General features: G+C 69.6%; 2 protein-coding genes across 2 annotated transcripts; both read right to left on the bottom strand.

Annotated features, from left to right (window-relative positions):
* Window positions 1-538: 538 nt before the first annotated feature.
* AURANDRAFT_60476 (hypothetical protein) lies at window positions 539-3575 on the bottom strand (the record flags this gene model as incomplete). The annotated part of the gene is made up of 2 exons (XM_009033962.1): window positions 539-1656; window positions 2633-3575. The coding sequence occupies 2 exons, from the start codon at window positions 3573-3575 to the stop codon at window positions 539-541; spliced, it is 2061 nt and encodes a 686-aa protein (XP_009032210.1).
* A 3241-nt stretch (window positions 3576-6816) lies between these two features.
* ABC9 (hypothetical protein) lies at window positions 6817-9042 on the bottom strand (the record flags this gene model as incomplete). The annotated part of the gene is made up of 2 exons (XM_009033961.1): window positions 6817-6979; window positions 8858-9042. Coding segments are annotated over 2 exons (348 nt in total), but the record flags the coding sequence as incomplete, so codon positions are not given.
* Between the last annotated feature and the right edge of the window lie 4238 nt (window positions 9043-13280).

The raw sequence follows: 13280 nt of genomic DNA, 5'->3' as shown, positions 1-13280 counted from the left end.
GCCCGACGCGGATCCGAACGTGTGGCAGATCGTCGACGACAAGCTCTACGTCTTCATGTTCGACAAGCCCGAGTCGAAATTCATGGGCACGCTCGTCGACGACGACCTGGACGCGTCGGGCTCGACGGCGACCTACGTCGCGGACGGCGACGCGCGGTGGACCGCGTGGTTCGGCGACGACGTCGCCTTCAACACGGGCTGCTTCTGGTGGGACGCGTCGTCCGACACGGCCGAGAAGGCGGCGAACCAGGAGGCGCCGGCGCGGCCCTAATTTTGGAAGAGGAGTAGCGATTTAGCGTCTAGAGGAGCGAGCGAGAGCGCGAGGCGGGCCGCGCGGAACAGCGGGGCCCGGCCCCGCGCTCGCGAGAGCGCGAGGCGGGCCGCGCGAAAAAGCGGGGCCGGCGTCGTGGTGGTGGGAGAGTAGTCAACAAGGCTGGAGCACACAATTGGGAAGAGAGAACGCGTGGAGAGATGTTTGGGCGAACCTCGCCGGTGAGATCGACGGCGGGCGAAGACGAACCGGCGGCGGCCGCGGGCTTCAGAGGAGGAACGGCTCCTCGGGCGGGAAGATGTCGGAGAAGTCGTCGGGGAAGATGTGGACGTCGTCGTCCTCGAGGTTGGCGCGCCAGTGGCCGTCGGGGCTGTGGGGGCGGCTCGGGAGCGGCGCCTCGGGCGGCGGCGCGGCGAAGAACGCCGCGGCGACGGGGCCCGGCGCGCCGTCGGGCCCGAGGCCCGCGGCCGCCGCCGGCGCGGGCGAGGGCCAGGGCGCCGGGGCGCCGTCGCCGCCGTCGCGGGCGTCCGCCGCGGCCGCGGCGACTTGGCCGTGGTAGGCCGCGTCGTGCGCGACGACGATGGAGAAGGGCGCGTAGCCCGGGAAGGGGCTCGCGTAGAGGCCCGGGCAGAGCACGCCCGCCGCGCCCGCCGGCGGCGCCTTGCGCTGGAAGACGGAGAAGGACGACGCGCCGGGCGTCGGCGCCCAGCGCGCGCCGCGGTCGCCGCCCGGCGGCGGCGCGCGGCCCGGCGCGGGCGCGGCGACGGCCGGCGCGGGCGCGAGGTGGAAGGCGATGCCCGGGAGGTGGGCGTAGTGGCCCTCGGCGAAGGCCTCGGCGAAGCCGCCGGCCGCCGCGCCGCGGGGCACGAGCACGGACGCGTCGCGGAACCCGGGCGGCGCGGCGCCGCCGCCGTCGAGCGCGGGCAGGAGCGCGACGGGCGGCGCGTCGGGCCCGAGGTGGGCGAGGAGGGACCCGGGCCGGGGCCGCGGCGGCGCGCCGGGGCACTGGGGCTTGGACTCCGACGCGGCCTCGGCCGTCGGCGGCGTGAGCGGGCTCGTCGGCGACACGCGGACGGGCGTCGCCGGCGCGTCCTTCTTCGCGGCCTTCTTCGCCTTCTTGTCGCCCTTGCGCCGCGTGCGCTTCGCGCGCCGCAGCGTCGACCGCTCGAGCACGGGCCGCAGCTGGAGCAGCTCCACGGGGTCCATGTCCGTGAGCTGGTCGCCCTTGATGCGCACGTAGACCGAGTTCTGCGGGCTCGAGCTCTTGTGGAGCTTGTTGTAGCCGAAGTTGTTGAGCTGGCGCTGGAAGGACGAGTAGTGCTCGTGGCGGAAGTAGGTCGGCAGCTTCTTCTCGAGCTCCTTGGGGTCGGGGATGATGATGTTACCTGGGGACGACGGGTCGCTCTCTTGCGGCCGAAGATATCGACGCGGCGGCGCGCCTTCCTTGGTCCACTGGATAAGTTCGGGCTCCTCCTGCGGCGGGGGGCGGCGTCCGGATAGGGACCGTATGCGGGGCGGCGGCGCACCTGGATGAGCTGCACGAGCTTCTCGAGGAAGGGGATAATCTTGCGGCGCCGGGGCCGGTACCTGATCACGACGGCGTGACGCGCGATGCGCTTTCCCGCGCGCGAGCGGCCGCGGACGAGCGGGTCGGCTCTCTTCGGCGTCGACGCGCGCTAGCGGAGGGGGGTCTTTTGGCGGGGGCGGCGGCCCCGCGCCGTCGGATCGAGGAGGAGCGTCGACGCCGAGGCGCGCGCTCGCTTGCGCGGGGCAGGCGCGCTGTCGTCGCTGAGCTCGGCGTCGGAAGCGACGTCGGACTTCATGGTGCAGGCCGAGTCGAGGGGGAAAATTGACGCCGTGCGGGCGGCCCGTATCGCCGGGGCGGCCGCCGAGCAACAACCTGGTTGAAGGAAAAGATGGTGAAACCGTCCGCCGCCCCAGCGCGGAGCCGCGCCGCGGGCGAGCGGGGGTAGCGGGCGGGCAAGAGACGGCCGCGAAGGACGCGCGCGCGCACCTGGCTTAATTAAATTCCGCGATGCTGCTGCGTCGCCAGCAATTTTTGCGCGTCGACGAGAGCAGTATCACAGGGCACGAACATGAAATGTGAGAGGCTCTCGGTGACCGGACAATGTTGAAGAGCTTTGGACACAGGCGGGTCGAGGGGGCTTTCATATTGATCGCATAAGACGACGGTGTCGACCCGCAACGGCAGCGGAACGGACGGGGATGGGCTCGTCGATCCCGCGCGCGACCGCGCGGCCCCGGCCGCGCGAAACCCGCGGCCGGCCGCACCCCGTGCCCATGCCCAGCGTACAAACTAGCCGACCCACTTTTAGTCGTCCCTCACGACGGGGTGGCTACAGACGCCGCTGAAGCCCGTCTGCCACGCGTCGTCCTCGTCGTCGGAGCCGAGGTCGGCGTACGCGTCGTCGACCTCCCGGAGCCTCGCCTCGCGCTCCTCCTTCTTCGCGCGCTTCTTCGCCTTGAGCAGGGCGACGACGCTGTCCTCCGTCGCCGGCGCCTCCGATTCGTCCTGGAGCCGCGGCGCGGCCTCGGACGACGGCGCGGCGGCCTTGTCCGCGCGCGCGAGGAGCGGCGCGAGGCGGCTCTCGTACCAGGCCTGGTCGAGATTCCGCCGCTCGTACTCGTCGTCGGCCTCCGTCGCCTCGGCGGCCTCGTCGTGGGCCTCCTGCTCCCGGACGCCGCCCGCGAACTCCTGAAACTCCGCCCAGGCCGCGGACTCGTCCTTGGCCTTCTTCTTCTCCGGGTCGATGCCCCGCGCGCGGAGGTCCGCGTCGGCGTTGTCGAAGAAGCCCGCCGGGAGCACGCCCGCCGCGGCGGCGGCGGCCGTCGCGTCGTCCTCGGCGGACGCGGCCGCGGCCGCGGGCGCCGCGGCGGGCGCGGCGGGCGCCGCCGCGTCGCCGCCGCCGTCGTCGTCGTCGTCGCTGCCGTAGGCGACGAGCGACGCCGCCGCGGTCGGCTCCGGCGCCGCCGGCGTCGCGCCGGACGCGTCGAAGAAGCCCGCGGGCAGACCCGCGGCGGCGGCGGGCGGCGCGGCCGCCGTCGCCGGCGCGGGCCGCGTCAGCGACGCGACCTTCTTCGTCGCCTTGGGCTTGGCCGCCGTCGCCCGCGGCGGCGGCGGCGGCATGGTCATGGCCTCCCGCTTCGCGCGCGCCTTCTCCGCGTCGCGCCGCGCCGCGGCCTCGGCCTCGAGCTTCGCCTGGCGGAGCGCTGCGGCCTTCGCCTTGACGTCGCCGCGCTTGGCCTTGCCGTCGCGCTGGCGTTTCAGGGACTTGAAGTCCATGGTTTGTCGCGCGCAGCGGTGCGCGTCGCAGTCAAACATGTTCATGCCAATGGTGAAGAATTGGTGAAGTCCTTCGAGTACGAGCATGGGGCAGCCACTACCGCAGCGGCTCCCACCGCTGCTGGGGCTGCTCGCAGCCCTCGTGGGAGGCGCTCTCGTCCTCTCCGGCATCCTCACGCAGCGACGGGCGCCCGTCGCCGCGCTCGCCGCGGACCCGGCGCCGTCGGACGGCGCGGAGCCAGCGGACGGCGCCTCGGCGCCCTCGGACGCCTCCGCAGCATCGGACGGCGCCTCCGCAGCATCCTCGACGCCGTCGACGCACGTCTACGTCGTCCTCATCGACGACGCGGGCTTCAACGACGTCGGGTACCACAGAGCGCGGACCTCGGCGCGGCGACGCCGTTCGTCGACTCGCTCGCCGAATCCGGCGTGCGGCTGAGACGCTACTACGCGCACACGAGCTGCACGCCGTCGCGGTCCGCGCTCCTCAGCGGCATGTTCGCGTCGAGCGTCGGCATGCAGGAGAAGGACGTGCTCTCGGACAGCCCCTTCGGGCTGCCCCTCGAGCTCGCGCTCTTCCCCGAGCGCGTGCGGCAGCTCGGCTACGCGACGCACCTCGTCGGCAAGTGGGACGTGGGCCACGCGGTGGAGGCCTACTGGCCGACGCGGCGCGGCTTCGACACGTTCTTCGGGCTGTTGACGACGGGCTACGACGACTACTTCAACCACACGATCAACGGCGGCATGGGCGTCTTCACGAGCCTGAGCAACGGCACGGCCAACGCCGCGGCCGAGTACGACGGCGCCTACTCCACGTTCGCCTTCGGGTCCGCGGCGCGCGAGGTCGTCGCGCGCCACGACGCGGCCGAACCCCTGTTCCTGGAGCTCGCGTTCAACGCGCCGCACTACACCGTGAGCGTGCCCGACGCCTACCGGGCCACGCCCGAGTTCGAAACTCTGGCGGCGTCTCTCCCGGACGGCCACTCGCACCTCCGAGAAACCTTCGCGGGCGCGCTGCGCCTCGTGGACCACGAGGTCGAAGCGCTGGTGGCGGCCCTGAAAGCCAAGCGCATGTGGGACGACTACGTCTTCGTCTTCGCGTCGGACAACGGCGCGTCCTGCATGGGCGACGGCGGGTCCAACTACCCGCTCCGGGGCCGCAAGTCGACACCGTTCGAGGGCGGCCTGCGCGTGCCCGCCTTCGTGCACAGCTTGAAGCACGCGCCCGACGCGCGCGTCTCGTCGGCCGTCGTCCACGTCAGCGACTGGCTCCCGACGATCGTCCACGGCGCCCTGCGCCAGGCCGCGGACCTGTCGCAGAACGGCGGCGTCGCCCTCGACGGCGCGAATCGGTGGAAGGCCATCCTCGGCGAGGACGACGCCGCGCCGCACGCGGTCATCGAGTCGTCGTACGTCGACGAGCAGTTCGCGGTGATCCGCGGCGACTACAAGCTCGTCTACTACCTGAACAAGTACAAGGACGAGGGCGCGTGCTGCGACAACGTCGGCTGGTGGGACGCGGACGGCACGGACGTCCTGAACGCGTCCGCGCCGGCCTCGGGCGTCTTCCGGTCTCTAAATCTCTTCAAGATCCTCGACGACCCGCGCGAGACGACGAACCTCCTCGACGTGACGCGGCGGCGGCTCTCGGACGAGGCCGCGACGGCGCTGGACGACCTCGCGGAGATCTACTGCTCGTACTACGCGAGGCCCTGTGTGGAATTCAAATCTTCAACCCGACTTCAATGTGCGCGTATGCGACCGTTTCGACGCAAGCTCTTCGGCTGTGCTTCGAGAACTCGACGAGAGCATTCGATTCGTCCAAAAGTCAGCCGAATCGACTTCGATTTGACCGAGCTAGAGAATTCTGAAGTTTGGTCAGGACCACCCAAACCAGTGGTTGATTTCCACACAGGCGAATCGAATGGCACCCGCGCTCTACTACGAGGCCGAGGACGCGGACGCGATCATGGGTGCGTGGAGCGACAACGGCGACGTCGTGACGTTCTGGATGGACGACGCGGCCACGCAGGACGCGTACCCGCTGTCGGCCTACGGCTACCGCAACGACTCGTCCTACCGCGCGATCGAGCCCTTCTCGTCCTGCGGTAAGCGTTCGTCGTAAAAACGGGGGGAGGCGCGCGGCCGCGGATGGACGGCGGGCGCGCAAAAAGGCGGGGGGGTGAAAATGGGCCCCGGCGGGGGAATGGGGGGGCGTCCCCGCCGGGCCGCGCGCGCGTTCCTAGGTGCGCTGGAAGGAGACGAACTTCATGGCCAGGAGCGCGAGGCAGTGGAAGACGAAGACCTGGAGGACGAAGACGCCGAAGACGGAGAACTTGGAGTGGCCGGAGAAGGACCAGTAGTCGAGCCAGTAGGACGCGTCCTGGTCGTCGTCGCCCGGTTCGCCCTGCATCTCGTTGAGCACGAGCGCCTCGAAGGACCAGCGCGCGAAGGAGAAGTTCGTCGCCCAGGACCAGTAGGTCGGCACCTGGTTCACGGGGATGGAGTAGCCGCAGAAGAAGATGCAGAACTGGAAGAGCGCGCTGTACAAGTTCAGCGCCGACTGCTGGTTCGGCGTGATCGCCGCGATCAAATTCGAGAACGCGTAGCCGCAGAGCGACAGCCCGAACATGACGAGGAAGAAGAAGACGAAGTAGCCCGAGAAGACGCCGCCCCGGAGGCCCACCATGGGGTAGGTGATCACGGAGTAGACGAAGACCAGGGGCACCTGGACGACCGCGTTGATCGCGCACCGCGCCGCCAAGTACGGCAGCTCCGCGTAGAAGCCGGAGGACACTTCCCGGTAGTACAGCGCGCGCTCGTCGAACATCTGGGGGATGGCTTGCAGGTTCGACATGGTGATGAACTGCTGCGAGAAGTAGGTCACGGACGCGAGCGAGTGCGCGTCCGTCTGGTCCCAGTAGACCACCCCGTACCATAAAGCCACCACTAAATTGCGGATCATGGCGATCTTCAAAGCCTGGCGCGTGTGCGACAGCACGAGGGCGTTGCGCAGGCAGTGGACCTTGAAGTGGAAGAACTGCTTCATGATATAGGTCATGGAGAATATATTTCCGTAGCTCGCGGACGCCTGCGTGAGCATCGCGTCGTAGTCGAAGCCCTCGGGCACGGGCGCGGCGAGGCCCGGGTTCGCCTCCATGGGCCCCGCGCCCTGCTTGGCGATGTCCATGAGGTACTCGGCGGCGTTGCGGTCGCCCGCGACCTGGTCCGGCCGGAGGCTCTCCAAGGCGCCGCCCGGCGGCCCCGCGTAGACGCGGCGGCCGTCGCCGATGACCAAAATCTTGTCGAAGAGGTTGAAGATCTCCTCCGTCGGCTGGTGGATCGTGCAGAGCAGCGTCGCGTCGCGGGCCGCGAGGCGGCGCATGGCGTTGACGAAGTCGAGGCTCATCTTGCTGTCGAGGCCCGAAGTCGGCTCGTCGAGGTACATGACGGCCGGCAGGTGGACCATCTCCACGGCCACGGCCGCGAGGCGCCGCTCGCCCGTGGCCAGGGCCTTCACGAGGACGTGGGACGACCCGTCCAGGGCGAGCATCTGCAGGATGGAGAGCACGCGGTCGCCGACGGCCGAGTCGTTCGGCTTCGAGAGCCGGAGCAGCGCGGCGATGCGCACCGTCTCCTGCACCGACAAATTGGAGATCATGACGTCGTGCTGCATGACGTAGCACTGCATGCCGTGGCGCTGGGCCGTCGTCGGCTGGGCGCCGTTGTAGAGCACCGCGCCCTTGCCGAAGCCGACCGTCTTCCGGCCCGAGATCAGATCCAAAAACGTCGACTTGCCCGCGCCCGACGGCCCCATGACCGCGAGCGTCTCGCCCGGGCTCACGGCCGCCGACACGCCCCGCAGCAGCGGCTTCACCATGGGCTTGCCCTTGGAGTCGGTCACGCGCACCGAGTAGTAGACGTCGCGCACGACGACCTCGACCGGGTCGCCCTGCTTCATCGACATCACGGAGGACGTCTCGCTGTGGAGGTGGTCCTTCAGGTCCACGGCGACGGCGGCCTGGGCGTCGACCGTCGCCGCCTTGGCGAGCTGCTCCGGCGTCACGGCCTGGAGCGTCCGCGGCTTCTCCCGGAGCGGCGGGAACGTCACCGCGCGGACCACCACGATGAACGCGACCAGAGGGATGAGGTAGTAGACGATGGGCGTGTCCGTCGGGTACCCAAAGGTCGACAGGATGTCGTGCTGCGACAGGTCCCCCCAGCCGTCGTGGAAGACGCCGCAGATGACGGCCTCGTAGGCCCAGCGCGTGAACGACACGAACATCAAAGCGTACGCCGGGTTCGTCTTCTCGATGACGGGCAGCTTGATGGGGTAGCCACTCGTCTGGCTCCAGATGTAGACGCCCGGCTGCCAGACCGACATGGCGACCTGGGAGGAAGACGTCCAGGCCGCGAGCATCTGGGCCCACGCGAAGCCCACGAGGTTCGTGAGCTGCGTCACGAGCAAGTACCAGAAGAAGACCCACGCCGCGCCCGCGACCTTGCCCGACCCGACGGAGAAGAAGACGACCGTACTAAAAAGCACGTTGACGAAGACGAGCCAGGGCAGCGGCGCGATCGTCGTCGCGACCCAGTAGACCAGGGGCCCGTAGGCGCGCGACGCGCGCTCGTGTTCGAAGAGCGCGCGCTCGTCGAAGAGCGTGACGATGCCCCGCAGGTTGCCCAGGATGCCGAACATCAAGGAAAAGTAGTAGCAGCTCTCCAAATTCGCCGCGCCCGTCGACGTCAGCGGCTGGGACACGAACGTCGAGGAGTAGAGGAAGCCGATCCACGCCATCTTGAAGAGCGACGTCTTCCAGATGGACGTCGACCGCTTGAACTGGGTCATGGACCGCCAGACGAGGGCCCAGACCTGGCGGTACTGGTCCGCGTCGCTCGTCGTCAGACCCGGGAGCGTCGCGCTGGGCACGGAGACCGCGCGCTGCACCGCGCCCGCCGCCGCCGCGCCCGCCGCGGACGCGGAGAACGCGCCGGCGAGCTTCGACGCGACGCCGCCTAAAGCGCTGCGCTCCGCCGCGGCGACGGCCAGCAAAAAGTCCGCCGGGTTCTCCCGCGGCGCCGGCGCGCAGTCGTGGGGCGAGCCCGCGAAGAACGCGACGGCCTTCGCCGCGGGGCCCGCGTAGACCGTGAGCCCGTCGCGGACGAGGAGCACGTTGTCGCACTTCTGGAAGACGTCGGCCGAGGGCATGTGCAGCGTCGAGATGACCGTGCGCCCCTGCTTCTGGGCGACGGAGTCGTGCACGTGGCGCATGACGTCCAACGCCGTCGTACTGTCGAGGCCCGTCGTCGGCTCGTCGAGGAGGACGACGCGCGGGTGCGCGATGAGCCCCAGGGCGACGGCGACGCGCTTCTTCTCGCCGCCGGAGATGCCGCGCACGGTCTCGGAGCCGATGCGCACGTGCGCGCACTTGGTGAGGCCGAGCAGGTCGATGATCTCGTCGGCCATCTGCTCGTGGCCGTCCGCGTGGCGGAGCCGCGCGGACGTCGCGACGATCTCGCGCACCGTGAGCGTCGAGATGCAGTTGAACTGGTTCTCCCGGGAGACGAGCGTGATGAGGTGGCGCCACTTGGGCGACGCGAGGTTGCCGTCGTAAAGGATGCGGCCGCAGACCTTGCCCTCGTTGCGCTGGCACGCGAGCAGGTCGAGCATGGACGACCTAGACACGCGTCGGTTTCTCCACGCACGCGCCGTTCGTTGTCGACGCGGGCGCCGCGCATCCAGGGCCCGCTGCGGCCCATGCAGAACCAGACCTCGCCGGGCTGCGCGACGAAGTTGACGCCGCTGAGCTCCATGGACATGCCGCCCTTGGCCTCGCGCGCGTAGCCCAGGTCCTCGACGCAGACGCAGGCGCCGCGCGGCTGGAGCAGCGACGCCCGCTCATCGCCGCCCATCGTCGCCGCCTACGGAACGCAGCGGCACGGTTGAGCGCGGGACACCGCGGCCGCTGGCGGCGGACGCCGGCGGCGCGCGAGGGTCGCGTCCGGAGCGGCGCCTGGGCTCGCGCGAGTGGCCCGGTCGAGGCCGACCGACGGGGCGCTGCGCACGCCTCGACGTTTCGGAGACGCGCGGACGTCTGCGATGCGAGGCTGCCGCTCGTCGTCAGCCGATCTGTGGCCGCGAGCCCCTTGTGGAGGTTTGCGCTCTCGCACCTGTAGCCGCTCGTCACTGTGGCAGAAGTTGCACCCTTGCGTATGTGAGGCGTTTTTGTGTTGCGAGCCGTGCAACCAGAAGCACCGGAGTCGCGTAGTCGACGCGCACGATGCTGCCATGGCTCGCGCTGCTCCTCGCATCGTCCGCCGCGTTATTAAGCGACTACAAAGCGCTCATTACGCAAGTAACAACACCAAATAAGCCGAGAGTCAAAACTAGCGTCGACGTGATCCTGTCCTCCGGCTTCTGCTGCTTTAGCAGCCACGCCGGCTTCCTCGACGCGCTCGAGGCGTCGCCGTGGCGCGTGCCGTCCGCGATGGTCGGCACGAGCAGCGGCAGCCTCGCGGCGAGCATCTACCTCGCGAGCGGCTGCTCGGCCGACGCCGTCGCGGCGGAGCTGTCGGCGTCGGCGCCGCTCCGCAGCTGCCGGCCGTCGCGCACGCCCTGGCGCGGCGTCCTGTCGACGCGCGCGCTGGAGCGGCGCCTCGCGCGCGTGCTGCCGCCGACCTTCGAGGACCTGCCCGCGCCGCTGGCCGTCGGCGTCTTCGACGCGAGGACTGGCGCGCCGCGCCTCGTCTCGTCCGGCGATCTGGTGAAAGCCGTCGCCGCGAGCTGCGCGGTGCCGCGGCTCTTCTCGCCCGTGAAACTCGCCGACGGGCGCTACCTCGACGGCGGCAAGAAGGACAGGACGGCGCTCGCCGCCTACCGCGCGTGGCGGCCGGGCCGGGACCACGTCGTCCACCTCGTCAAGGCCGCCGGCGCGCCGCTCGAGCCGCGGGACGGCGTCGACGCGGAGGACCGCGTCGTCCGCACGCCGCGCGCGGCCGCGCAGCTGTGGAGCCTCGGCGACTTCGACGGGGAGCGCACGACGGCCATGGCGCTCGCCACCGAGCGGCTCCAGTACATGTATATGCACTAGCGCCAGTAGGGATTCTAATTCAGAGGGACATGGGCGTGTCGCGCGCATCGTGGGCCGCGTGGAGGTCGTCGAAGCGGTCCTCGGCGGGGGCCGCCACGCAGGCGCCGCAGCCGAACATGGACAAGGAGACGTCGCTGCGCGGCGGCGGGGTCGGCGGCGGGGCGACGACGGCCGCGTCGCGGATCTTCTTGTCCGACTTGGACCGCTTGCTGCGCCGCCGCGCCTTGCGGTCGCGGGGGGTCTCGAGCTCGGACGCCTCGGACGCCTCCGTCATCGCGACCTCCTCGGCCGCGAGCATTTGCGCGGACGCCTCGTACTGTTCGGAGTCGCGCGAGAGGGGCGTGCGCAGGCTCAGGCGCCAGTTCGCGGAGACGCCCTCGGGCTTGTCGTCCCACGACCGGCACGCGAGCCCCAGAACGAGGACGATCAGATAGACGGCGGCGAAGAAGATGTTGAGTCGGCACAGCTCCGAGTTGAAGCCCGTGTAGGGGGAGCCGGAGATGTCGCCGTCGCCCCACCAGGGGTAGAAGGAGAGGAAGATCTGGAACGCGAAGAAGAAGGGCACGAAGTAGCGGCGCGCCCAGCGGTCCACGGAGAAGGCGTCGCGGCCGCCGTAGAGCAGGTTGAAGAGGAAGAAGACGACGTTCTTGAACGGCCGGCCCGATCCCGCGCCGAGCTCGTTCTGGCGCCGGTAGACCTTGTCGAGGTAGGTCTCGTCGCCGCCGAGCGCGAGCGCCATGCGGTTCATGCGCGAGCTGTGGACCGTCAAGACGAAAGCGACGAGCTGGAACGTGATCATGGACGAGAAGTAGAAGTCGAGCCACGTGGAATCCTTCGTGACCTTGGCGTCGTACATCATGAACTGCGCCGTGAGGATCGTCGTCATCGCGAGGCCCGACCGGTCGATGCCCGACCCCTCCGTGGGGACCCAGAAGACGAGGAAGCCGAGCATGTTCAGCGCCCAGCCCACGAGGACGTAGGTCGAGACGACGTAGGCCGGGTTCCGCGTGAACTTGATCGTGAAGTCGACGCGGCCGAACGTGCTGCCCGTCGACGAGTCCGTGTAGTCGACGACGGCCTCCTCCTCCGGGTCGAGGTAGCCCTCGGGCCCGTCGAAGATGTTGTAGCCGAGGTCGCCGACGAGCTCGACCTGGTCCACCGTCGCGGCGGTCGTGACCTCGAAGGCGCACTCGTGCTCGTCGTAGGGGTAGGGCGCGATGTTCATGTCGCAGATGAAGTCGCCCACGGCCTTGAACGTCGCCCGGACCGTGCCGTCGGGGAGGATGGACGCGGGGAGCACCTTGATAGACACGAGGGAGACCGGCGTGATGAGGTTGTCGACGTAGATGTCCGGCGACCAGATGCGATCCGTGTCGACGTAGAGCGTGCCGTTGTAGATGTTGACGTCGAACGCGAGCCGCGGGTCGCGCCACTCGAGGCGGATCCAGACCGTCGCGGCGAAGCTGCCGCCGGCCGTGTCCACGTCCTCGATGCCGACGTCGCGCGCGCCGACGCGCACGACCGTCGGCCCCACGCCGCTCTCGGGCTTCGCGCGCACGTCCGCGGCGTACGTGCCGCCGAGGAGGTCCGACACGACGTAGCCCTCGGCGTCGGCGTACTGGCACGACGTCTCCGTCTCGAGCTGCGCCGCGTCGTCGTCGAAGAAGCGCTGAAGGTCCGCCGTCGTGTTGTAGTCGTTGGCCCGGACGACGTCGATGACGTTCTGCATGGACAGCCACGCGCCCATGCCTGTGTGGAAATCAAATCTTCAACCCGATTTGACCGTTTCGACGCGATCTCTTCGGCTGCGCTTCGAGAACTCGCCGAGAGCAATCGATTCGTCCAAAAGCCAGCCGAATCGACTTCGATGTGACCGAGCTAGAGAGTTCTGAAGTTTGGCCCCGAGCTCGCTGGTTGATTTCCACGCGCGCCCACGCCCGGCGTCGACATGTACTGGTCGCCGTCGGCGACGATCTTCCCCTGCTTGAGCATCCAGTCCTCGGTCCAGTCGAAGCCCGCGATCAAAATCTTCGCCGCCGCCGCGGGGCTCAGCGTGTCCTCGATGGCCCGGAGCGCGCCCTTGACCATGCGGTCGTTCGCCGCGACGATCAACGACGCGGACGAATCCTTGACGAGCGCGGAGAAGGCCAGGTCGTAGGCCGTCTCCTCGCGGAAGTAGGCCCGCAGCGACGAGTGCTCGAAGATCGTCGCGCCGCAGTGCTCCTCGAGCCACGCCAGGTTCGCGTCGACGCGCGAGTCCGCGTACGCGGCGCCGTACAGGCGCATGGCGCGGTGGATGGCCCCGTAGCCCGTCGTGCGGCAGATCTCCTGGGCCACGAGCTCCGCCGCGTTGATGGGGTCCGGGTTGAAGTTGAACTGGAAGCTCGTCGCGTTGGTCAGGCCGTACGCGGCCAAGTCGACGCCCTCGGCGATGGGGAAGAACGCGCCGCCGGCTTGCAGCAATTCCGCGTAGCTGGCCTCGCCGTGGCGCATGGGCCCGACGACGAGCACGTCGCGCATGTGCGCCGTGCCGTTCATGATCGTGCCGATGATTTCCGCGACGTCGTCGTCGCTCGCGGCGAGGAGCGACTGCTCGTAGGCGATGCTGCCCTCG

This window comes from Aureococcus anophagefferens (genome assembly GCF_000186865.1).
Source record: "Aureococcus anophagefferens unplaced genomic scaffold AURANscaffold_1, whole genome shotgun sequence".
In the NCBI taxonomy this organism is placed as follows: domain Eukaryota; class Pelagophyceae; order Pelagomonadales; family Pelagomonadaceae; genus Aureococcus; species Aureococcus anophagefferens.
Note: the sequence above shows the minus strand (reverse complement) of the source record. Positions and strands in the feature narration are given on the sequence as shown.